At 40.6% G+C, this 27,800-nt stretch overlaps 2 protein-coding genes across 3 annotated transcripts in view; one reads left to right on the top strand and one right to left on the bottom strand.

The window, feature by feature from the left end:
* Positions 1-5,300: 5,300 nt before the first annotated feature.
* RNF222 (ring finger protein 222) lies at positions 5,301-26,227 on the bottom strand. 2 transcript variants are annotated; one of them, XM_056549586.1, is made up of 3 exons: positions 26,181-26,227; positions 13,617-13,672; positions 5,301-6,705 (listed from the first exon to the last, which is right to left on the bottom strand). In XM_056549586.1, exon 3 carries the CDS (start codon positions 6,677-6,679, stop codon positions 6,041-6,043), a length of 639 nt encoding a protein of 212 aa, XP_056405561.1. In that variant the 5' UTR covers positions 6,680-6,705; positions 13,617-13,672; positions 26,181-26,227; the 3' UTR covers positions 5,301-6,040. The 2 variants fall into 2 exon arrangements, with proteins under 2 accessions (XP_056405561.1, XP_056405562.1); XM_056549587.1 differs by lacking the exons at positions 13,617-13,672; positions 26,181-26,227 and adding an exon at positions 7,405-7,442.
* Positions 8,976-27,800, top strand: part of NDEL1 (nudE neurodevelopment protein 1 like 1) — a 103,395-nt gene continuing 84,570 nt past the window's right edge. The window contains exon 1 of the mRNA XM_056549585.1: positions 8,976-9,062. The gene's annotated coding sequence lies outside the window, so the exon portion shown is untranslated. The remainder of the gene's footprint in view (positions 9,063-27,800) is intronic.

Genomic DNA, 27,800 nt, shown 5'->3' with positions numbered 1-27,800 from the left:
TTTATTTGTTTGCTTTAAGAAATTGTCAATTTTTTGCCTATATACTGTATTAGAGAATTAGGGAGGGCAATTAGTTAGGGGAAAATTAGAAGTTTAGGAGAGGGTTACAGAGCAGCAAGCAGTGATTAGATAAGGAGACCCAGCACAGCAGACTCAGGGAGGAAGTAAATGTATGGTGAGTGAGGGTGGGCTCAGTGCTTGCCTTGGACACTCCCCTTCCTGAGCAGTGGATGCCAGAATGAGTGAGCAGCAGAACAGAGGAATTTGTGAGCCGAATACAGAAGCTAGACACATAAAAAGACATGTAAAGCATCTGCATGAACTAGTGAGTAATATATAGCAGCATTATTTTTGTGATATGTTAGGTAGGCTTTTAAGGGGTTATCCAGGAAAAAACTTTTTTTATATATATCAACTGGCTCCAGAAAGTTAAACAGATTTGTAAGTTACTTCTATTAAAAAATCTTAATCCTTTCAGTACTTATGAGCTTCTGAAGTTAAGGTTGTTCTTTTCTGTCTAAGTGCTCTCTAATGACAAGTGTCTCGGGAACCGCCCAGTTTAGAAGAGGTTTTCTATGGGGATTTGCTTCTAAACTGGGCGGTTCCCGAGACACGTGTCATCAGAGAGCACTTAGACAGAAAAGAACAACCTTAACTTCAGAAGCTCATAAGTACTGAAAGGATTAAGATTTTTTAATAGAAGTCATTTACAAATCTGTTTAACTTTCTGGAGCCTGTTGATATATAAAAAAAAAGTTTTTTTCCTGGAATACCCCTTTAAAGCATTAGACTGGGTTCACATTACAGAATCTCCGATATATTCCGAGGACTGATGGCGCTAGGACCACACAGTTAATTCTTTCGGCCATATACAGTACCACTTTAAGGTGGCCATATGCAATAGACTAAAGTTGTCCGATTGGTCAGCTATCTGCACACTCAGCTGTACATGGTGTGCATGTGCATGGGGTGACCAGGAGAGATAGTTGCTAGGTGAATGAAGGTTCCCACGCTGCCTGAAGTATATGGCCGCCACATCTAATGAGAATTTGTCTCCTACCACGATGAATCATCTGGGGTTCCACCATAGCATTGGCCTACTTTATGTTCTGAACCGTCAGCGAATGAAGAGTCGACCTTATAACCTATAATTTAATAGGAATTTCCAAAAATATAAATGGGGGATAATTAAGTACTGTGAATTTTGTGTCACTGTATAGTGGGCAAAATTTATGGTTAGTCAGACAAGAAGTCCTGGCAGGTATAACTATGGTAGTAAACAGATAATAATAATAATATTGCTATTATTTTTATTATTAATAATAATAATTAAAAAAATAACAACAACAAATTGTTATATTTAAAAATCCCTTTATTTTTCTGTCACAGTAATGCAATTTTTTTAAATCAATATTTCAATTGCCTTTTTCATATTCATTTGGTCCATAGCAGCTTGACATATTGCTGTACTTTGCAATATATATATATATATATATATATATATATATATATATATATATATACATATATATTTTTATTTTTTATTTTATTTTTTTTTTGGTTATAATTGAAGACTTAGTACATAATCATATGGAGACAAATATATAAATTAGAGGCAAGGTTCAGGATTAAAAAAAACATAGCTACTTACTTCCATAAAGAGCGCCACCCTTGTCCACAGTTTGTATGCAGTATTGCAGCTCAGTTCCTCTCCTTTCAATGGAGCTGAGCAGGGACATGCACAGGTTGAATAGAAAAGGGGGCTTGAGCCCCTGCCTTTTTGACATTCCTCCTAAAATAATATTTTTTTTAGTTCAGACCCTGCCCCCCAGGATGTCTGTGCACGTCCCTGGAGCTGAGATGCAATACAAGGCACAGCCCATGGACAGAGGTGGCGCTGTTTCTGGAGAAAGGAGCCATATTTTGCTAATCTTGAATGCCAACATACTTATTTAGGAGCGTTAAATTCATTTTTGACTAGTATTGAATATTGTCTTACATTGAAACCTTGGGCAATGATGCAATCTATAGTGGTTTCACGTAAAGAAGAACTCCACCTACAACAGTGGGCTTTATGGTAATCTCTATATATCTCCTTCCTTCCTGCATCCTGATAAATCTGAACCTGACTTATTATTTATTTTGGACAATATCTATAAGAAGGATCCCATAACAATGAGAAGATCGTTAGGTGCTCTCCAACAATCTTATGTAATCTGTGGCAGTAAGTGTTTAATTTTCCTGCAGTGCCACCACAGGAGAAATGAAGTATTACACATCCCCTGTTCAAATCAATGTAAGAGCGGACAGGACGGGTCCTCCAGAGTAAGAGACGCTCTTTGTCACTGCTTGACACTTTTGCCAAGAAGAAGATCCTAAACAGAGGAGTGCCTTCTATTATGCCCCCTATTAAGCCAGAATTGATTGGACAACATTAAACTCATGTTCCACAGTAATTCTTCTAGTGATACAATTCTACCAATTGGCTTTTATTTTTATTCAAGAACTGATACAGCTCATAAGATAGTCATACAGGGAGCAATGTTACAACCCAAAATAATGATCGAACAGAAGATGGGTCCGTGTAGTGGGAGATCATGTGCAGCACCTACAATTGGAAAACACTACATATTGATCAAGGACGATGTTGGGAATCTTCCATCTGTCTGCCACCAGAGTATTACTAAAGACCCCCCTTACATGAGCCAAGCAGGTCCCAATAACCAATCCCGATTGGTGCCGATCACATTGATCGGCGCTCGTTTAATGAGTCCTATCATGTGGCAGGGCCACACAATCAATCACTGGATCATTCATGGGGTCCTTTCATCACTGATGGTCACACATGGGGCAGTGTGTGGCCGATAATGACTTGGTTTCTTGTTCATTTGCTGATTACTAGCACTTTTACACAAGTTTTCGGGAACGAATGTTCCTACACTAATTCGGTAGATAATTGGTCTGTGTAAAGGAGCCGTAAAGAGGTACTCCACTGGCCAGCGTTCGGAACATTTAGTTCCGAACGCTGTGTGCACGCTGCGGGGGTCGGCCTTGTCCCCTCGTGAAGTCACACTACGCCCCCTCAATGTATGTCTATGGGAGGGGGCATGGAAGTCACCACGCCGCCTCCCTTAGACTTGTATTGAGGGGCATGGTGTGACTTCATGAGGGGGCTTGGTTAACCCCCTGCAGTGCGCACACAGCGTTCAGAAATAAATGTTCCGAACGCTGGCCAGTGGAGTACCCCTTGAAGGCTGTTTTTACAATCTGAATTAAATGTTCACCCAGATCCATTGTACAATAGATGCTACCGCCACCCAATGGAGCCCATAGACTTATAAAGTGGTTCAATGGAGTCCACTATGGTTTCTGTTGCCCCAAGTCAGCCACCAAGACTACCAATGGGAACTCCAAATGGAACTTCTGATGGCAAAGTGAACAAAGCCCAATTTGGCCCAATGTCTGTGGTTGAAAGTACAAAAGGAACGTTACTAGAACTGGCTATTAAAAGGTTCTGAGCATGGTGCAGAGCGTCCATGCCAACATGTAATTACTCCATTATTTTTGGATTCCCTTGACAGTATGAAATTAAATCAATCACCACTTTGCCCAGAGAGAACATGGCACCACCCTTTTTGAACTAGGAGGAACAGCTTGCCTCCTTAGAAGATCAAGTCCGGGCGAGTACGCCACATTTGCATGGAATGTGCCATTTATAAATAGACCCTATTCAGGACTGGCTAAGGATGCATTGAGAAGCGATGGAGGAGAGAGCGATCTGGCATGTTGGATTGGATCCAAACACATTTGGATTTTTGGATGTGGCTTTTTTCCACATTCAGAGTAAATGCACGTTCAGCTGAGCCAAGTGTGCGTGTAGATGACAGGATCGGTAGAGAAAGTTGTTAACTGAGCATTCAGCCGATAGCGATCTGAAATGTATGGGAAACTCTGGTGGCAGATGATGTCAGGGCAGAAAAGGGTTAAGTTTTTGGATTTCAGTAGAGATAAGATTTCAGAGGTGTCTGGCAGTGGCTTTACCCCTTCTCCCCACTGAAAACACATGCAGGTTTGGACAAGCGTGCATGTGTATGAAGGAGTTGGCTAAACACTTGTTCGGCCAACAACTATCTACTAGCTTAAAGGGGTTCTCCACTGGAAAACCTTTTCTTTTTAGTCAACTGGTGCCAAAAAGTTATATAGATTTGTAAATTACTCCTATTTAAGAAATTTTAATCCTTCCAGTACTTATCAGCTGCTGTATGACCCACAGGAAGTTATTTTCGAATTTCCTTTCTGTCTGACCACAGTGCTCTCTGCTGACACCTCTGTCCATTTTAGGAACTGTCCAAAGCAGGATAGGTTTGCTATAAGGATTTGCTCCTACTCTGGACAGTTCCTAAAATGGTCAGAGGTGTCTGTGGTCAGACAGAAAGAAAATTCAAAAAGAAAAGAACTTTCTGTGGAGCATACAGCAGCTGGTATGTACTGAAAGGATAAACATTTCTCAAATAGAAGTAATTTACAAATCTGTTTAACTTTCTGACACCAGTTGATTTAAAAAAACTAAAATGTTTTCCAGTGGAGTACCCCTTTAATGCCTCATGACTTATTGAGTTGTACACTTGTCTATAGATGGTTTCTTCCATAAACAGCGCCACACCTGCCCATCATTTGTGAATGGTACTGCAGCTCAGCTCCATTGAACTCTAAGGCTAGGTTCACACTGCAGAATTTCTGGAAAGAATTTCTGCCGGAGATCGAGCCGGCAGCACTAGTACCTCACGGACTACATTGCCGTCCCTATAGATGGCAATGCATTTTTGAGCAGACCTCCCAAAAGATCCACCCAGAAAGACATTGCAGTCTAGGGGGGCAGCAATGCAGTCTGCTCGGTCCTAGCGCCGTCGGCTCGATCTCGATCCAGCATAAGAGTGCGTTCACACACGCAGATTTTTTAGCGGGTTTTCCGCTGCGTGTTTGAAAGTGGGCGGGCTCTTCTCAGCTGTCCGCTGCAGGTTTTCCGCGGTGGAATTTACGCTGCGGAAAATCCGCCACAGTCCCTACTGACTTCACTGGGGCTTGTGGCGGATTTTCCGCAGTGTACATTCCACCGCGGAAAATCGGCTGCGGACAGCCGAGAAGAGCCCGCCCACTTTCAAATACGCAGTGGAAAACCCGCTAAAAAATTAGCGCGTGTGAACGTACCCTAAGGGTCTATTCATGGCGGAAATACACTTCTATGGGATCCCGCACTCCCGTTTACACTTCGGAAATCCTGCTTTAGCAGGATTTCCGAAGTGTCAACGGGAGTGCGGAATCCCATAGAAGTGTATTGGGCTTTCATTTGAGGCAGAATTCCGCCGGCGGAAGTTCCGCCGTGTGAATAGACCCTAAGGGTCAGAGTTACATTTCCCCACACAACCTGTGGACCTGCGGACAGGCATGACGCGATTTTTGGAAGAAAAATCGAAGAAGCTTTGTTCAACCTCACGGCTTTTTCACATTTATTGTTTAGAGACTCTTACAGAGTCTTTTACACAAACAAACATTTACGAAGAAATAAAAATAGTATTTTTAAAGAATTCCAACTCTACTTGGATGTAGTGGAGATATAGGAGTCCGTTTTTTTCTACATATTTTTTCTTTTTACATTATTTTTTTTAAATAATCTACATCTAAAAGCCCTTCATTATTGGTGCAAATCACGCATTCTCAAGAAATAGGTCGGTAGTGAGCTGAGGAAACAATAGACCTTCCATGGTTGACCTGTTTCGAGGCTTAGAAGAATCTTCTATTGGCCGAAAACTAAACCCGGAAGGTGCCGACGTGTCTGACGGTCCAACACGGGCCTACGTTACATTGTTTTTATCCGCCATCTTTGTCGTCCAGTCTAGGTTTATCCAACAAAGAAGTGCCAAACCAAGAAGACGCTACTAACTCTGGCGTGATCCATATCATGGTCACCAGAGGTTTTCGGCAAGACACATTGGCTCCAAGTTCGTTTTACTTCTGGTCCAGAAGAAAGGCCACGTTGTCTTCATGTTTTTTTGACCAACAATATCCATGGAAGAACGGCCGCCAAGACGGCCACAAGAAATATCAGTAATAGGATCATTATTAAAGACGGCGAGCGACAACAGTTCACCCTGGCGTCTACATGATGTGTTTCGGTGATGGTGGTGACCATGTCTTCGCTGCTTTCCATGGGTTGGCCTTGATCACTGATGATGAAGACTTGGGAGCCACACGTGTGACCTATCAGATCTGGGCTGGCGTCATCAGAACATGTGCACCTGTAAAGGTCTTGATTACTCTGCGAGTCGGTCGTTTCGGGAATGGGTATGACCAACGTGTTGGGGTTTCCTACGATAGCCGAATGCGTAAGACAGGAAAGACTGTGAGGAACCTCAAGAATCTGATTGAGTTCTCCAGTTTTTGGCGGCAAAATAAGTCCCCTTTTGCTGAGGAACGTCACGTAGCGGCACAGCGGACAGATGATGTTCTTCTTTATGGAACCCTCCTTTTTGGCGGTCATGAGATACTTCACCAGGCAGTCATGGCAGAAGGAATGGCCGCAGCTCAGCCTCCGCTCCGACATACTGGGGTTCTGTAGGCGCTCGTAACACACGGGGCACTCATTTGTAGGGGTCTCCTTCCCACTCTCTTCACCCGACATGGCTTCTTAACTCTGAGAAATTTTTCCTGTAAAGCAAAAAGATACAAAAACTTTATGATACTATAACGTATGGGCATCATGTTGTGTTACTTGTAATTAGTTTGTTCTACTGTATTACATGTTTGGGGGCACGGTGGCTCGCACTCTTATGTCAGGGCTGTTGGCATTGCCGGCACTGTTTGGATGCTATGTGTCTGGCACTATATGGCGGCATTGTTGCTGACACTACAATGCAAACCTAAGGTTCACACCTGCACAATGTCCACACAAGGCGGGTAAATCATTGTATTCTATCAATTATTAACCCCGAGGCTCCTGCGTCCTCTAAGGTTCTGCAGCAGCTGAGATCTGTATCCTCACTAGGCCTGCAGCCTTTGTTTATATATGAGCAAAGAAGTAGCATAGCAGGGGGAGAGATAGATGGATAGATAGATATGAGATAGATAGATACATAGATGTGAGAAAGATAGATAGATACACAGAACAATATGATGCAGTACACCACAAGGTTGCAGAAAATGGTGGTTTATTCCCTCATGTACAATGACAACGTTTCGCCAGCCTCACACTGGCTTTTTCAAGTGTGAGGCTGGCGAAATGTTGTCTTTGCACATGATGGAATAAACCACCATTTTCTGCAACCTTGTGGTGTACTGCATCATATTGTTCTTTGTACTGACTGAGGAACCAGTGGACCCAGGTTCCAAGTATGCGGGCACCCCTACCTCTTATTTCCTTTTGGACTTTGGTTGTGCCGTTTCTATTTGTTCTAGATAGATAGATAGATATGAGATAGATAGATAGATATGAGATAGATAGATAGATAGATAGATATGAGATAGATAGATAGATATGAGATAGATAAATATGAGATAGATAGATATGAGATAGATAGATAGATATGAGATAGATAGATATGAGATATATAGATAGATATGAGATAGATAAATCGATAGATAGATATGAGATAGATAGATAGCTGTGAGATAGATAGATAGATATGAGATAGATAGATAGATAGATAGATATGAGATAGATAAATATGAGAGAGATAGATATGATAGATAGATAGATAGATATGAGATAGATAGATAGATATGAGATAGATAAATATGAGATAGATAGATATGAGTTAGATAGATAGATATGAGATATATAGATATGAGATATATAGATATGAGATAGATAGATCGATAGATAGATAGATATGAGATAGATAGATGTGAGATAGATAGATATGAGATAGATAGATAGATGTGAGATAGATAGATGTGAGATAGATAGATATGAGATAGATAGATAGATGTGAGATAGATAGATAGATATGAGATAGATAGATGTGAGATAGATAGATAGATATGAGATAGATAGATGTGAGATAGATAGATATGAGATAGATAGATAGATATGAGATAGATAGATGTGAGATAGATAGATATGAGATAGATAGATAGATGTGAGATAGATAGATAGATAGATATGAGATAGATAAATATGAGATAGATAGATATGAGATAGATACGGTAGATATGAGATAGATAGATAGATATGAAATAGATAGATAGATATGAGATAGATAGATAGATATGAGATAGATAGATAGATAGATAGATATGAGATAAATAGATAGATAGATATGAGATAGATACATAGATATGAGATAGATAGATAGATAGATAGATATGAGATAGATAGATAGATATGAGATAGATAGATAGATAGATAGATAGATAGATAGATATGAAATAGATAGATAGATATGAGATAGATAGATATGAGATAGATAGATAGATATGAGATAGATAGATAGATAGATAGATATGAGATAGATAGATAGATATGAGATAGATAGATATGAGATAGATAGATAGATATGAGATAGATAGATAGATAGATAGATAGACAGACAGACATGTGCCACATTCATTCCATCTCAGGAACTGGTCACAGCAAAAACATTTGAATAGATCAGGGCTTAGATAAATTTTTAAATGATATACTCTTAGGCTTAGATGTAACTCTGTTAAGCCCAGTGTAGTGTATCTAAGCCTGTTATTAAAATACTGCATACTGAGCTTGTGTATCTAAGACAGTGGCCCAGATTTATCAAACTGTGTGAGAGAAAAAGTGGAGGGATATTTCCACAGCGACCAATCACAGCTCAGCTTTCACTTTACCTCAGCTCCTTAGCTGTGCTCTGATTGGTTGTTGTGGAAAAATCCCTCCACTTTTTCTCTCACACAGTTTGATAAATCTCTCCCAGCGCTTCCCAACCAGGGTGCCTCCAGCTGTTGCAAAACTACAACTCCCAGTATGCCCGGACAGCCTTTGGCACTGTGCTGCTAATCTTGTGTATCTAACCCTATTGCGTATGATCTCTAAGGTATCTAACCCTATCGTGTGTAATACTCTCTTGTATCTAAGAACCACAATGAACTACATTCCCCATCATGTAATGCCGAGCTGACGTATCTATCACGTGTGATACAACCTGCGGACCTCCAGATGTTGCAAAACTACAACTCCCAGCATTCCCGGACAGCCGATGGCTGTCCGGGTATGCTGGGAGTTGTAGTTTTGCAACATCTGGAGGTCCACAGGTTGAAGATCACTGCATTAGATAATGATATTGTCTGCTGTGCATATGTATCTAAGCCTGTCATAGTGTCAGTTGAGAAGCTTTATCTAAGCCTATCATGTGTGATACAGTCTACAGAGCTGGAGTATCTAAGCATATCATGTGTGATACTGCCTGTTGGCAAGTATATCTAAGCCTATCATGTGTGATACAATCTACAGAGCTGGAGTATCTAAGCATATCATGTGTGATACTGCCTGTTGTCAAGTATATCTAAGCCTATCACGTGTGCTACAGTCTACAGAGCTGGTGTATCTAAGCCTATCACGTGTGCTACAGTCTACAGAGCTGGTGTATCTAAGCCTATCACGTGTGCTACAGTCTACAGAGCTGGTGTATCTAAGCCTATCATGTGTGATTCTGCCTGTTGGCAAGTATATCTAAGTCTATCATGTGTGATACAGTCTACAGAGCTGGTGTATCTAAGCCTATCATGTGTTATACAGTCTACAGAGCTGGAGTATCTAAGCATATCATGTGTGATACTGCCTGTTGGCAAGTATATCTAAGCCTATCATGTGTGATACAGTCTACAGAGCTGGTGTATCTAAGCATATCATGTGTGATGCAGTCTACAGAGCTGGTGTATCTAAGCCTATCATGTGTGATACTGCCTGTTGGCAAGTATATCTAAGCCTATCACGTGTGCTACAATTGATATATTGTAAGTCCTACAAAGATAATAATACTGTCAGCTGTGCCTATGTATCTAAGCCTATCATAGTGTCAGTTGTAAAGGTGTATCTAAGCCTATAATGTGTGGTAAAGTCTGTAGAGTTGGAATATCTAAGCATATCATGTGTGATACTGCCTGTTAGCAAGTATATCTAAGCCTATCACGTGTGATACAATTGATATCTACTACTTTAATTCACATGAAGATAATGATACTGTCTGCTGTGCGTATGTATCTAAGCCTATCACGTGTGATACAATCGATATCTACTACTGTAATTCACATGAAGATAATGATACTGTCCGCTGTGCGTATGTATCTAAGCCTGTCATAGCGTCAGTTGAGAAGCTTTATCTAAGCCTATCATGTGTGATACAGTCTACAGAGCTGGAGTATCTAAGCATATCATGTGTGATACTGCCTGTTGGCAAGTATATCTAAGCCTATCATGTGTGATACAATCTACAGAGCTGGAGTATCTAAGCATATCATGTGTGATACTGCCTGTTGGCAAGTATATCTAAGCCTATCATGTGTGATACAATCTACAGAGCTAGAGTATCTAAGCATATCATGTGTGATACTGCCTGTTGTCAAGTATATCTAAGCCTATCACGTGTGCTACAGTCTACAGAGCTGGTGTATCTAAGCCTATCATGTGTGATTCTGCCTGTTGGCAAGTATATCTAAGCCTATCATGTGTGATACAGTCTACAGAGCTGGTGTATCTAAGCCTATCATGTGTTATACAGTCTACAGAGCTGGAGTATCTAAGCATATCATGTGTGATACTGCATGTTGGCAAGTATATCTAAGCCTATCATGTGTGATACAGTCTACAGAGCTGGTGTATCTAAGCATATCATGTGGGATGCAGTCTACAGAGCTGGTGTATCTAAGCCTATCATGTGTGATACTGCCTGTTGGCAAGTATATCTAAGCCTATCACGTGTGATACAATTGATATCTACTACTTTAATTCACATGAAGATAATGATACTGTCTGCTGTGCGTATGTATCTAAGCCTGTCATAGCGTCAGTTGAGAAGCTTTATCTAAGCCTATCATGTGTGATACAGTCTACAGAGCTGGAGTATCTAAGCATATCATGTGTGATACTGCCTGTTGGCAAGTATATCTAAGCCTATCATGTGTGATACAATCTACAGAGATGGAGTATCTAAGCATATCATGTGTGATACTGCCTGTTGTCAAGTATATCTAAGCCTATCACGTGTGCTACAGTCTACAGAGCTGGTGTATCTAAGCCTATCATGTGTGATTCTGCCTGTTGGCAAGTATATCTAAGCCTATCATGTGTGATACAGTCTACAGAGCTGGTGTATCTAAGCCTATCATGTGTTATACAGTCTACAGAGCTGGTGTATCTAAGCCTATCATGTGTTATACAGTCTACAGAGCTGGAGTATCTAACCATATCATGTGTGATACAATCGATATCTACTACTGTAAGTCCCATGAAGATAATGATACTGTCTGCTGTGCATATGTATCTAAGCATATCATGTGTGATACTGTCTGCTGTGCGTATGTATCTAAGCCTCTCACGTGTGATACAATTGATATCTACTACTGTAAGTCCCATGAAGATAATGATACTGTCTGCTGTGCGTATGTATCTAAGCCTGTCATGTGTGATACAATCGATGTCTACTACTGTAAGTCCCATGAAGATAACGAAACTGTCTGCTGTGTGTATGTATCTAAGCCTGTCACGTGTGATACAATCGATGTCTACTACTGTAAGTCACATGAAGATAATGATACTGTCTGCTGTGCGTATGTATCTAAGCCTGTCATAGCGTCAGTTGAGAAGCTTTATCTAAGCCTATCATGTGTGATACAGTCTACAGAGCTGGAGTATCTAAGCATATCATGTGTGATACTGCCTGTTGGCAAGTATATCTAAGCCTATCACGTGTGATACAATCTACAGAGATGGAGTATCTAAGCATATCATGTGTGATACTGCCTGTTGTCAAGTATATCTAAGCCTATCACGTGTGCTACAGTCTACAGAGCTGGTGTATCTAAGCCTATCATGTGTGATTCTGCCTGTTGGCAAGTATATCTAAGCCTATCATGTGTGATACAGTCTACAGAGCTGGTGTATCTAAGCCTATCATGTGTTATACAGTCTACAGAGCTGGTGTATCTAAGCCTATCATGTGTTATACAGTCTACAGAGCTGGAGTATCTAACCATATCATGTGTGATACAATCGATATCTACTACTGTAAGTCCCATGAAGATAATGATACTGTCTGCTGTGCATATGTATCTAAGCATATCATGTGTGATACTGTCTGCTGTGCGTATGTATCTAAGCCTCTCACGTGTGATACAATTGATATCTACTACTGTAAGTCCCATGAAGATAATGATACTGTCTGCTGTGCATATGTATCTAAGCATATCATGTGTGATACTGTCTGCTGTGCGTATGTATCTAAGCCTCTCACGTGTGATACAATTGATATCTACTACTGTAAGTCCCATGAAGATAATGATACTGTCTGCTGTGCGTATGTATCTAAGCCTGTCATGTGTGATACAATCGATAACTACTGTAAGTCCCATGAAGATAACGAAACTGTCTGCTGTGTGTATGTATCTAAGCCTATCATGTGTGATACAATCGATATCTATTACTGTAAGTCACATGAAGATAATGATACTGTCTTCAGTGCATATGTATCTAAGCCTATCACGTGTGATACAATCGATGTCTACTACTGTAAGTCACATGAAGATAATGATACTGTCTGCTGTGCGTATGTATCTAAGCCTATCATGTGTGATACAATTGATATCTACTATTGTAAGTCACATGAAGATAATAATACTGTCTGCTGTGCGTATGTATCTAAGCCTATCATGTGTGATACAATCGATATCTACTACTGTAAATCACATGAAGATAATGATACTGTCTTTAGTGCATATGTATCTAAGCCTATCACGTGTGATACAATCGGTGTCTACTACTGTAAGTCCCATAATAATAATGACACTGTCTGCTGTGCGTATGTATCTAAGCCTATCACGTGTGATACAATCGGTGTCTACTACTGTAAGTCCCATAATAATAATAATGACACTGTCTGCTGTGCGTATGTATCTAAGCCTATCATGTGTGTTACAATCGATGTCTACTACTGTAATTCACATGAAGATAATGATACTCTCTGCTGTGCATATGTATCTAAGCCTATCATGTGTGATACAATCAATATCTACTACTGTAAGTCCCATGAAAATAATGATACTGTCTGCTGTGTGTATGTATCTAAGCCTATCATGTGTGATACAATTGATATCTACTACTATAAGTCACATGAAGATAATGATACTGTCTGCTGTGCGTATGTATCTAAGCCGATCATGTGTGATACTGCCTGCAAGTAACACAATAAACATAAAACCAGGTCAAACATCACAAAGTAAAACATAAAATCCGCCCTAAAAATGTTCCAGATTCCATAAAACATTAAGCTGACTTTTTTTTTCTTTCCCCCCTGTCCCGTCCAGCCAAGATCCGGAGTGGGGCGCGCGCCGTGCACCCGTTAACCTGACTGTCAATCATTAATAGTGGGACTTACCGTCAGGAGAGTCAAAGGTCTGTCCTCCTCCCGAACGTCTTCTCCGTCGGGACAATCTGAAGGCAGAAGAAGAAGACAACGTGGTTTAGAAAGGGAAGAGGGTGTTTTCCATGTCGCGTAAGAAGCATTTTTCCTCCTCATCCAATGCAGCGATCCCGAGGACTGACGTGAATAATCGCTCAATGCTGCTTAACCTGTTTTCTTTTTTTTAGTATCTACTGGGTTTGGCATGGAGCTAGGAGTCTATCCATCTTTCCCACTCGCCGGCCAAGTCGTAACGTGGCTCCGCTGGTATCGCCTAACTTTTCACAGGTCACTTAGTTATTTATTTTTTTTTATTTTTGTTCCCGACACCCTGGCACCGGGCCCGTCATTGTCTGGAGAATTCCAAGCGTAGTCAAAGAACATAAAACTTTACGGGGTTGCGTCAGGTACGAGCGGTGGACTGGAGATAGGAGGTTTATGGCCGAGACAGGTTGTGCGCCGAAAGGAGACACTGAGGAAGGAGGGGCTGGCGATTTGGCAAGGGACCCAAATTTGGGGTGGAACATTTTAACCGGGTCGTTGGTGAGCCATGATGGGACCTGTTTCTTCAAGATTGGTGGGATGGAATGGTTTTGACCACTTTTCTGGTCTTTGAGATGTGGGACGGCAATGGGGGGGAGGAGTGATAGGTGAAGGGTACGGCACCGGTAGAGGTGGTCTTGGAGACCCAATAGTAAACTCTATCATGTATAGTCGCTGGGTATGATAAGTACGATGGCACCGAGTATGTCTAGATCAGGGGTCTCCAAACTGTGGCCCTCCTGATGTTGCAAAACGACAACTCCCAGCATGCCCGGACAGCCGTTGGCTGTCCGGGCATGCTGGGAGTTGTCGTTTTGCAACATCAGAAGGGCCACAGTTTGGAGACCACTGGTCTACTGCAGATTGTACTTGATGATGGAGATGGTTGCTAGGCAACCGTTCATTCAAATTTAAATGGGCACTCTCATTAAAGGGTTAGTCCGCTCCCTAGCGTCCGGAACATTGAGTTCCAGAACGCTGTGTGCGGGCTTCCGTGTTCGCGCCCGCCCCCTCGTTACGTCACGCCCCGTAATGTGACCTCACGTCCCGCCCCGTCATGTGACGTCACGTCCCCCACTTCTCAATGCAAGTCTATGGAAGGGGGCGTGACGGCCGTCGCGCCCCCTTCCCATAGACTTTCATTGATGGGGCAGGCCGTGACGTCACGAGGGGGCGGGCCTGAACACGGAAGCCCGCACACAGCATCCAGGAACTCAATGTTCCGGTGTGAGGTGGAATTTGGCGGACACTGGGGAGCGGAGTAACCCTTTAATACTAATTTTTGCTATTGCAGTCCTTATGGTAATTTAAAAAATCTTTCTAATATACTTTGTTTAAAAAAAATAAGAGGATGCTGAGTGGTTCGGATGCTGGTTGTCCAACTTTCCTGCGTCAGGCAGAGCGCCCCCCTCCGGCGGCTGCCTATTTTGCCTATAGAGCCGACCCTGCCTTAGGTCCCATTTATGAATCCAGTGGTAAAATTCCACTTGGAAATTCTGTTGCAGCAGAGTCCCATTGTCCTTAAAGGGGTACTACCGTGGAAAACTTTTTTTTTAAATCAACTGGTGACAGAAAGTTAAACAGATTTGTAAATCACTTCTATTATAAAATCTTAATCTTTCCAGTACTTTTTAGGGGCTGTATACTAAAGAGAAATCCATAAAAAAAAATGCATTTCCTGTGATGTCATGATCACAGTGCTCTCTGCTGACCTCTGCTGTCCATTTTAGGAACTGTCCAGAGAAGCATATGTTTGCTATTGGGATTTTCTCCAGTTCCTAAAATGGACAGCAGAGGTCAGCAGAGAGCACTGTGGTCATGACATCACAGGAAATGCATTTCTTTTTTTGGATTTCTCTTTAGTATACAGCCCCTAAAAAGTACTGGAAGGATTAAGATTTTTTAATAGAAGTGATTTACAAATCTATTTAACTTTCTGGCGCCAGTTGATTTAAAAAAAAAAAAAAAAAAACAGTTTTCCACAGTAGTACCCCCTTTAATGGGATTCTTTGGCACCGTACATACGTCAGAAACATCTGCTGCGGAAATTCCAATTTCTGGGAATTTTCCGGTTGGACATTGCGCCATGTGACCAGGGATTCTACTACGATGGCTTTTTCCACAATGCTTTGCTGAGCAGGAACGGAGCTCACATTCTCCCGAACAATTAATATTTAGGAGAAAACATGAAGAGGAAGCTGCAGTCTATTATGTTTGGAAAGCAATCGCTGCCCAGGCGGAGGCCGCTGACCCGCGTCCGGGTAAATGTAATAATCTCCAGATATTTGTATGGTGTTGTTGACCTGAACCGAGCTTACAGACAGGACGGAAGTATTTGGGTTACTTCATTGATGTGCCAGCGGAAGATTCCAGATGGATTTAACACCGTAGAGCAGCGTTTCCCAACCAGTGTGCCTCCAGCTGTTGCAAAACTACAACTCCCAGCATGCCCGGACAGCCTTCGGCTGTCCGGGCATGCTGGAGGTTGTAGTTTTGCAACAGCTGGTGGCACACGTGTCGGAAAATAGCCTAGGGAATCCTTATATTTGAATTCTTTAGATGACGTTCAGAGCTCAGCCTCCCCCTCCCTGTGGTGTGATCTCTTTTAACCCCTTAAAAAATCGGGGTTTTTCTGTTTTTGCATTTTCGTTTTTTCCTCATTACCTTTAAAAAAATCACAACTCTTTCAATTTTGCACCTAAAAATCCATATGATTGCTTATTTCCTGCGCCACCAATTCTACTTTGCAGTGACATCAGTCATTTTACCCAAAAATCTACGGCGAAACGGAAAAAAAAATCATTGCGAGACAAAATTGGAAAAAAAACGCCATTTTGTAACTTTTGGGGGCTTCCATTTCTACACAGTACATTTTTCAGTAAAAATGACACCTTATCTTTATTCTGTAGGTCCATATGATTAACCCCTTAAGGACCGGGGGTTTTTCCGTTTTTGCATTTTCTTTTTTGGCTCCTTGCCTTTAAAAAATCATAACTCTTTCAATTTTGCACCTAAAAATCCATATGATGGCTTATTTTTTGCGCCACCAATTCTACTTTGTAATGACATCAGTCATTTTACCCAAAAATCTACGGCGAAACGGAAAAAAAAATCATTGCGAGACAAAATTGGAAAAAAAACGCCATTTTGTAATTTTTGGGGGCTTCCATTTCTACACAGTACATTTTTAGGTAAAAATGACACCTTATCTTTATTCTGTAGGTCCATACAATTAAAGTGATACCCTACTTATATAGGTTTGATTTTGTCGTACTTCTGGAAAAAATCATAACTACATGCAGGAAAATTTATACGTTTAAAATTGTCATCTTCTGACCCCTATAACTTTTCCGGGTATGGGGCGGTTTGAGGGCTTATTTTTTGCGCCGTGATCTGAAATTTTTAGCTGTACCATTTTTGCATTGATAGGACTTATTGATTGCTTTTTATTCCTTTTTTCATGATATAAAAAGTGACCAAAAATGATCTTTATTCACTTTTTTTTTGCAGTGTTATAGCAGTTTTTGCAGTGGTAAGAATGTGTCCTAATGGGGTATTCTTATAAGAATTTTTGAAAGTATTCTAGGGCTACAAGATGTCGTGGAAAGCTACCCATATCTGTTTAAAAGCCTATAGCTATCACGCTATCACGCCCCCTCCCGTAGGCTTGCATTGCGGGGCGGAGCGTGACGTCACACGCCGCCCGCCCTGTAGTCGCCCGTAATCAGACCCGGAGCGAAGACGCTCCGGGGACTGATTACAAACGGGGTGCCGCGTGCATGATCCCGGGTGTCCCCAGCGGCGGGACTCACGCGATCAGGCATCTTATCCCCTATCCTTTGGATAGGGGATAAGATGTTTAAGCACCGGAGAACCCCTTTAAAACTAAGGGTACCAGAATTGATACCAACAATGATACTGTGGCTATGCCATGAATGCTTGAGACTAACTCTTTAAGGACTTTTGTAGATGAAGGAGCAGTCCAGATGTGTACAGTCTGTCGAAAGTAAAGCCAGCCATGTGACAGACAACTATTTTGTCCAAACTCCCCATTTGCATCAACATTTACCCTTGCCACGCATTAAAGGGGTACCACCGTGGAAAACTTTTTTTTTTTTTTAAATCAACTGGTGCCAGAAAGTTAAAGAGATTTGTAAATGACTTCTATTAAAAAAAATCTTAATCCTTCCAGTACTTTTTAGGGGCTGTATACTAAAGAGAAATCCAAAAAATAAATGCATTTCCTGTGATGTCCTGACCACAGTGCTCTCTGCTGACCTCTGCTGTCCATTTTAGGAACTGTCCAGAAAATCATATGTTTTCTATGGGGATTTTCTCCAGTTCCTAAAATGAATAGCAGAGGTCAGCAGAGAGCACTGTGGTCAGGACATCACAGGAAATGCATTCCTTTTTTGGATTTCTCTTTAGTATACAGCCCCTAAAAAGTACTGGAAGGATTAAGATTTTTTAATAGAAGTGATTTACAAATCTGTTTAACTTTCTGGTACCAGTTGATTAAAAAAATAAATAAATAAATAAAAGTTTTCCACGGTAGTACCCCTTTAATGTATTTTCAATTGGGATGGGGGGGGGGGGTAAGCTGTTGCCAGACACCTTTGATAGACAAACAACAACAAAATCCATCCGACACTGTCTTGATAAGTGAACCTGTGGGAGCACTGGATAACGTCCAGGTCATGCCAAACTTACTACGAGACTTTCTCAGTACATCAACAGACAGCGGGTCCAGATAGAACAGATGACGGCACTCACATGTCTCCATTGCAAAACTTCTTTATTACAGGTAATTAAAAACACTCTCGGGAGGAAGCAGGATGACGAGACGACGTACGTTTCACAACTACTGCTGCTTCTACGGGGGGAGGAGTTTAATTTCTCTTTAAGATGCCGAAGACATCTTATCCCCCATCCAAAGGATAGGGGATAAAATGTCTGATCGCGGGGGGGTTCTGTCGCTGGGTCCACCTGTGATCTCCGTGCAGCACCCGCATTCTATGCGGGTGCTGCGCAGAGATCGCGAGGGGTCCCAGCAGTGGGCCACCCACAATCAGACATCTTATCCCCTATCCTTTGGATGGGGGATAAGATGTTTCTGGCCGGGAAAAAACCCCTTTAAGCTTGGGCAGGGGGAAACATAAATCCCGGACCCTCGCAGAAGCCTTCTGGCCTGAATAGAAGGAAATGTTTTCAGAGTGTCTTTCCAGAGTGGCCTTGCGATCCTTGTGCACTTTTTTAGGTGATTGAGCAAATACTTCCATATATCGCAACCTTCTAAAAAGCCACATCCTCTAACCCCCAATGACAAGCACAACCGTAAAGGACGACTATGTGACCTCAACTTGTCCAAACAATACACACAAAGTAGACAATGGCTGAACAAAGAAGCTTCTGCCACATATTCATTTGACTAGAGAACCCCTTTAAGTTTGGGTTGGGCCATTACGTACTGAGGGGAGGGGGGAGCAAAAAAGTTATGCGAGGTGAATCTACCCTAGGGCTGTCTAAAAAAAGGAGCATTTGACCAGACGGGTCTGAATACGCACACTTTTTGGTAAACATCGTCTGGCCTCACACCCCAGCAGGTACAGGACAAAGAAAGGGACGGACCAATTTACCTGGGAACAATGAAGTTGAATTCCACTATTGAAGAACATTGTGTGACTCTCGTGTACACATCAATCACAGGGCACTTTACATATGTACTGGAGTTGCGAGACTCTATCCCTCATCTGCCCTTATGGGCGTCTTGTTTCCTTCCTCATCTTCACCTCCTCACCCTGACGTTCTGCTCATCTCCATGGTCATATGCCATTTTTTAGAAGCAAGAGGTGGATGACTCTGGGACACAGTACTAAAACTATTAGACGTAGTAAGGACCCTTCAGTAGGTGCCTAAAAGTATTGTTCCAACCCACTGGGGTTCATTTACTAACGTGATCTCCATTCTTTTTTTTCTCGGGTTTTGCACTCAAATTGTGTTCCATGCAACACTATTTGTGACCAAAAAAACCCAAAACCCTCCATTTTACAAGGAAAAAACTGAAAATGAGGCGTGGTCACGGGAGTAAGTAGGCGTGGTCCTGATAAAAGGGGCGTGTCCCCGTCAGTTTTGAAAAATCCCAACATATTTGCTAACATTCCCACAGAAAATGTGGTGGAATTAAGCTGAGAAAAACCCAACAGATCAGAACATGTGTAAAAAAAAAAAAAGCAAAACGTAGGGAAAAGTGCAAAATGTAGGGAAACCTTGGGAAAATACCTGTCGGAAATCAAAACCCATAAAGAAAATTAAGCATCTTACCCTCTTGCAATCTTCCCCATATGGGGGAGCCAACCTAAAATGAGTCTTCTGGGACACCAGGACACAAAAAGATTGCCCTAAGTTTTGGGAAGGAGTGACTATTTGTCCTTGACCCTTTTAGGACTGTCTTGGATTGTGTTGGGCCCTGTTACAAAATGGAGTTTGACCCATCAAGGTCATTGTGGATACAATAGGATGGAGGATTATGGAAAGCACACGGCAGAATTTCCGCTTGCGGAATTCTGCCTCAAATTAAAGCCCATAGACTTCTATGGGATTCCGCACTCCCATTCACACTTCTGAATTTCCACAAGTGGAAATTCAGAAGTGTGAATGGGAGTGCGGAATCCCATAGAAGTCTTTGGGTTTTAATTTGAGGCGGAATTCCGCAAGTGGAAATTCTGCCATGTAAATAGACCCTTAAAGGGGTACTCCGGTGGAAAACATTTTTTTTTTTTTTAATCAACTGCTCTGGACAGTTCCTGACACGGACAGAGGTGTCAGCAGAGAGCACTGTGGACAAGACAAAAAAGAAATTCAAAAAGAAAAGAATTTCCTCTGTAGCATACAGCTGCTAAAAAGTACTGGAAGGGTAAATATTTTTTAATAGAAGTCATTTACAAATCTGTTTAACTTTCTGGCACCAGTTGATAAAAAAAAAAAAAGAAAAAGTTTTCCACCGGAGTGCCCCTTTAAGTTTGTGTCAGAAACTGTATAATAATTTTGGGCAGAGAAACACTCTTATAGCAAATAGATATTAGAAGGTCTTGTCCAAAAGACTTTAGCGGCTTTGATCCAGACCTAGGGTCCTGCCATGCGAGCAATGAGCACATGGGAAGTAAAACTGCCTCCCGAAACTTTGGAGACACTTTCCAGGTGCCCTAAGTGATCCCCAAAAGAGAACCTTCTTTTTTAGTCATGGCAAAAAATTTCTATTGTTTTCGAGGACCTCGGGTGTCAGTAATAACCATGGGCGTCAATGACTGACTGATACTTCACATCTCCCGCAGAAAGGGGCCTTCTGTATTTAGTTTGGGGACACCAGTGGATTTGTATGATGGAAAGGGGTTGCCCAAAAAGTATCATATGGTTGGGTGTGAATCATAGTCAAATTATTGGTAAAATTGTTACACTGCACATGGCCTGTTTGGGGTACTATCAGTACTATGGTCCTACCTGAGGTCGATGACTCGGAATGACCTCTCTTGATGGGCCCAAGACTGACACTCTATAGCTTCCACTGATGTTGCAGACAGAGGCGGCTCTTCAATAAGGCAAGTTAGGCAGCCACCTAAGGCATCGCTCTAGTGGGGGTCTCGTTGCAGTTTAACTCACCCCCCTAACAATGTGAAATTTAAAGTGATGCATACAAAATGCAATTTAATAGTTCATTTTTACGATTGCTTGCCTCTCTCTTGTATTCATGAGTGTCAGTGAGGGCCTCATGTTTGAGTTTCGCCCAAGGCCTCACAAAGTCTAGAGTCGCCTCTGGTTGCAGGGAGTAGAGGACATACTTTGTGTCATATCTAATAATGCCCGTTGTTTACGTGTTGAGTAGATGACATGTATGTAGGTAAAATTAGGCAGCGTTCCAGAACCGTTCATCAACAATGGAACCAAAACATTCATTTGCCAGTGAGTCATCACTTCGGAAACAATCAAGGCCATGTGTCCACGGTGCGCGTGCCTTAGAAGTCTTATAAATCTAAATGATATTATCGATGGCGAGGAACACGAAGTCCCTCAGTAAGATGTCGGAGAAGTTCTTGGCCTTTGATGGTGGCCATTCATGGGGCATAAATACAGGATAATATTAATAATAACATACCGAGTAACAATGTGCGCCTCATGATAACGGCTGACGTACTATAAACACTGCAATATAAAAGGTATCTACAGGAAACGGCTCCTGACTAGTCACAATAGTACAATCTTTTATCCCGGTCTTCTTTGTTAACCTCTTCCGAGGACAATTAACAGCTCGCTGAGACTCCACTCGGATTAACATCACAAAGACGGCTGGTTTCTGTCTTCTGGAGAAGGAACCTGTATTTTTAGGATCATACCATTGCACTGTAATGAATGTCCATTTTGTGGGCTCACTTCTGCCGTACAAGGGTGGCCTCCAGATGGACTGTGGACACTATCCTCAAACTACCTACTGTAGTGAAGGACAGGAAGAAACTCCACCACCGGTGGTTCCCCAGGCTAGGTGGTCAACTACATTGAAGTTCCACCTTGGAGCCGCTTTGAAGATATATGAGGAAACTGAGTATCCTACAGGCAAAATAGGCAGCCGCCTAGAGCACCCTCTTAAGGGGGGCGTCACTCTGCAGTCTGCAAGATGGGGGCGCCGCCCAGTCAGCACCACCGTGTCCCCCCAATAGTAAGGAGATTACATGAGGAGGGGGTTTGTTACAGTGTGTCACCCCAGTAATAAGGTAATTACACGAGGAGGAGGTTTGTTACAGTGTATCACCCCACTAGTAAGGAGATTACATTAGGAGGAGGTTTGTTACAGTGCCCCCCCCCCCCCCAGCAGTAAGGAGATTACATGAGGAGGAGGTTTGTTACAGTGTGTCACCCCAGTAGTAAGGAGATTACATGAGGAGGAGGTTTGTTACAGTGTCCCCCCCCCAGTAGTAAGGAGAATACATGAGGAGGAGGTTTGTTACAGTGTGTCACCCCAGTAGTAAGTAGATTACACGAGGAGGAGGTTTGTTACAGTGTGTCACCCCAGTAGTAAGGAGATTACATGAGGAGGAGGTGTGTTACAGTGTGTCACCCCAGTAGTAAGGAGATTACATGAGGAGGAGGTGTGTTACAGTGTGTCACCCCAGTAGTAAGGAGATTACATGAGGAGGAGGTTTGTTACAGTGTGTCCCCCCAGTAGTAAAGAGATTACATGAGGAGGAGGTTTGTTACAGTGTGTCCCCCCAGTAGTAAGGAGATTACATGAGGAGGAGGTTTGTTACAGTGTGTCCCCCCAGTAGTAAGGAGATTACATGAGGAGGAGGTTTGTTACAGTGTGTCACCCCAGTAGTAAGTAGATTACATGAGGAGGAGGTTTGTTACAGTGTGTCACCCCAGTAGTAAGGAGATTACACGAGGAGGAGGAGGTTTGTTACAGTGTGTCACCCCAGTAGTAAGGAGATTACACGAGGAGGAGGTTTGTTACAGTGTGTCACCCCAGTAGTAAGGAGATTACACGAGGAGGAGGTTTGTTACAGTGTGTCACCCCAGTAGTAAAGAGATTACATGAGGAGGAGGTTTGTTACAGTGTGTCACCCCAGTACTAAGGAGATTACATGAGGAGGGGGTTTGTTACAGTGTGTCACCCCAGTAGTAAGGTGATTACATGAGGAGGGGGTTTGTTACAGTGTGTCACCCCAGTAGTATGGAGATTACATGATGAGAAGGTTTGTTACAGGGTGTCACCCCAGCAGTAAGGTAATTACATGAGGAGGAGGTTTGTTACAGTGTGTCACCCCAGTAGTAAGGACATTACATGAGGAGGAGGTTTGTTACAATGTGTCACCCCAGTAGTAAGGTGATTACATGATGAGGAGGTTTGTAACAGTGTGTCACCCAAGTAGTAAGGAGATTACATGAGAAGGAGGTTTGTTACAGTGTGTCACTCCAGTAGTAAGGAGATTACATGAGGAGGAGGTTTGTTAAAGTGTGTCACCCCAGTAGTAAGGAGATTACATGAGGAGGTTTGTTACAGTGTGTCACCCCAGTAGTAAGGAGATGACATGAGGAGGAGGTTTGTTACAGTGTGTTACCCCAGTAGTAAGGTGATTACATGAGGAGGAGGTTTGTTACAGTGTGTCACCCCAGTAGAAAGGAGATGACATGAGGAGGAGGTTTGTTACAGTGTGTTACCCCAGTAGTAAGGTGGGGCATGTCAAAGTGCGGAGCCAATGGGTAGGGTCAAGGGGTCGTCAAAATCAGCTTTCGCCTAGGGTGGCAAAAATGCATGGCAGCAGTAGGAGATATATATAACATACCAGGTATCTCCGTATCTGTTGTGGCGTAATAGTAAAAGTTCAGCTAGTTTCTCTATTCAAAAATTTAATATATCAATATAAGTTATCACCTGTCCATAGGATAGTGAATAACAAGCTGAGTGTTGGGGGTCTGACTGCTGGGACCTCCAGAGGTGTCAAGATTGGAGGAAAATTGGTGATGGAATGAATGGAGGATGGTGCATGCGCAATCGGCACTTTATTCATTCTCTATGGGATTTCCGAACATGGCTGAACGCAACGCGTGATCTCAAGTTCGAGTGTGCATGTATTCTGAATATGGAGTGGGGGGAAAGCCGCTGCCAGACACCTCTGATCACTTATCAGAAAAAAAGGGTCGGACATGCTGAAATTCAACACATTAGACCACTGTTTCCCAAACAAGGTGCCTCTAGCTGTTGCAAAACTACAACTCCCAGCATGGCCGGACAGCCGAAGGCTGTCCGGTCATGCTGGGAGTTGTAGTTTTGCAACAGCTGGAGGCACCCTGGTTAGGAAATGCTGCATTAGATTTTAAAGCTGTGTAAATGACAGGATTGATGTATATAAAGAATATGATGATAATATGAATAATACATAATTAATATTCTCATTATAATTTTTATTATTTTTTAGTAAAATGTATTAATTAAAAAAAAATGCTATTAAAACAAAGATAAAAAAAAAACTATCTATAAAAAATAATAAAATGCTGACATGGGCTAAATAAATCCACTTGTCTTTCCACGTATTTTTGGAGTGCTGCGTTGCTGTCTTTTTACCTAGTCGGGTTTGGATCGCTGGCACCCATTGTTCCTTTTACTATATTTCAAGTAGTGCTACTATACGTTTTGTTTCTATAAAAAATAACATATATATTGCCATAGTAAATTTTATTATTTACAGCTATCATAAAAAAAAAGCAATAATTATAATAATAATTTCAATTAGTATTTTATTTTATATATATATATATATATATATATATATATATATATATTGTCATAGTAAATTTTATAATTTACAGCTATCATTAAAAAAAAGCAATAATTATAATAATAATTTCAATTAGTATTTTATATATATATATATATATATATATATATATATATATTGCCATAGTAAATTTTATTATTTACAGCTATCATAAAAAAAAAGCAATAATTATAATAATAATTTCAATTAGTATTTTATTTTATATATATATATATATATATATATATATATATATATTGCCATAGTAAATTTTATTATTTACAGCTATCATTAAAAAAAAGCAATAATTATAATAATAATTTCAATTAGTATTTTATTTTATATATATATATATATATATATATATATATATATATATTGCCATAGTAAATTTTATTATTTACAGCTATCATTAAAAAAAGTTATAATTATAATAATAATTTTAATTAGTATTTTATTATTTATATATATATATATATATATATATATATATATATATTTCCATAGTAAATGTTATTATTCACAGCTATCATTAAAAAAAGCAATAATTCTAATAATCATTTCAATTAGTATTTTATTATGACTATTATTATTTATAATATTAATAAAGATAATAATGATAATTATTAATTTATTATAATAAATTATGATTCCATAATACTATAACAGGAAGCTCACCTGTCCGCACAGTGATGGTTTCTTGTATATTTAAAATTGTTATATTGAATTTTACATTTAAAATTTTATTTTTTAAATAAAACATTAATTCCTATATTATAGTAATAATAAGTTTCACATAAATGCTTTCGATAATCTACTTTATTGTAAATCACAATACAGTCACAATAAACAGACTTATAAATTATATAGTAAAAAAAATTATATATATATAAATATATAATAAAAAAAAAAATATATATATATATATATATATATATATATAAATGTATTAAATTTGAGTAGCCGTATTAGTCCAGTGATGCAGATGCAGTATCTTGTAATAACCTTTTTTATTGGACTAAAAGAATTTTGTAGAGAAGCTTTCGGGATTCCTCCCTTTATCAAGATATATATAAATGTATCAAAGACAAAATATAAATTGAATAATAAAATAAAAATAACAAGAAATTAAAGTGACGTATGATATAAAAATAGGCACAATGATGATACATTGATGAAATGTTGTATACCGTACCTGGGTGCTGCCTCCTGTCACACTGTGGTACCACATGGAGATCTGGAGCCTCATCTGACCGACCTTCTGCAGGTCCTGAGACTTTTGTTGGTCCCTGGACTCCACCTCTCTCCTGGATTATAGGGGTGCGGCCTATATTGTCCTCTCCTCCTCACCCACATAGACTACACAGTAGATTTCCTACTTGGCTGTATACTCACCATAGTTATTTGTCGTGTTACCACAAGTCGTTGTTCCTGACACAGTGATCTACTATGGATGGCGGAATTATTGTCATTGTTATTGTCCTAGGATCATTGCTGGATATAGTTTCGCCTACACTACAGGAATTCCCACAGAGTTGTATGGAGTTAACAATATGTATGTGCAATTGACACTATGGGGGTCAAAATATAAGTAAAAAAAAAAAAAAAAAAAAAAAAAAAATATATATATATATATATATATATATATAGTGATCCCTCAACTTACAATGGCCTCAACATACAATAGTTTCAACATACAATGGTCTTTTCTGGACCATCGTAAGTGTAAATCAGACTCAACATACAATGCTACAGACAGTCCAGATCTGACCAATCAGAATGGGCATTTTACTGGTAAATCACCTCTATTACTGAAGTGCATGCACTGACTGGCTGTATGGAGGCGCCACCTACAGTACAGGGAGGAACTACAAGTTCTGTATACTCTTTACCTGTACCAGGGTTAGCTGCTCCTTTGGACACCAAATAAGGGGCGGCTCCATTTGGGACACTGTGTGTACTGTATAGGACCCTGAAGAAGCTCCTGTCCTCTACATAAACCATTGTTTCCCAACCAGGGTGCCTCCAGCTGTTGCAAAACTACAACTACCAGCATGCCCGGACAGCCAGCGTCTGTCCGGGCATTCTGGGAGTTGTAGTTTTGCAACAGCTGGAGGCACCCTGGTTGGGAAACACTGACATAGACAGTGATTTACAGCTTCCAGTAGATCTTTCTTAATTTTATATGGAAGAACTTGATTTATCTCTATTAGTTATCTACTTATTTATCTTTAATCCTCACCTTTTCCTATTTTTGGATGACATTTTGGAGGCTTCAGAACCAATTACCAGGTTTCCATAGAGTTATGGTCTCAACATACAATGGTTTCAACTTACAATGGTCGTCCTGGAACCAATTAATATTGTAACTTGAGGGACCACTGTATATATATATATATATATATATATATATATACACACACACACAAATATATATATATACACACACGTATATATACATATATATATATATATATATATATATATATATGTATATATATATATACATATATACACACACACACACACACATATATATACAGGTCACACACAATATATATATATGCATACACAATGCCAAAATTGCTGTTTAAATCACTTTACCTTCCAGAAAATATTGATTGGAAAGCCATTAAAAAATCACATGTACCCCCGAATCAAGTCAACAAAAACTACAGACGACCCCACAAAATATTTAAAAAAAGTTGTAAGGATCAGAAGAACAGGACCAAAAAGTATATACATTTTTTTTTTAATGATGAGGAATATAATTTAAAAAAAGGCTAGGCTGGCATTAGGGCCAAAGGCTGTCAAG

The sequence above is a fragment of the Hyla sarda genome, chromosome 13 (genome assembly GCF_029499605.1).
Source record: "Hyla sarda isolate aHylSar1 chromosome 13, aHylSar1.hap1, whole genome shotgun sequence".
Lineage (NCBI taxonomy): Eukaryota > Metazoa > Chordata > Amphibia > Anura > Hylidae > Hyla > Hyla sarda.
The sequence above is the reverse complement of the archived record's forward strand: the minus strand, read 5'-3'. Positions and strand labels throughout refer to the sequence as shown.

Bases quoted from the DNA above. Each gene is read 5' to 3' on its own strand.
- RNF222 (XM_056549586.1), bottom strand. From the start codon at position 6,679: ATGTCGGGTGAAGAGAGTGGGAAGGAGACCCCTACAAATGAGTGCCCC.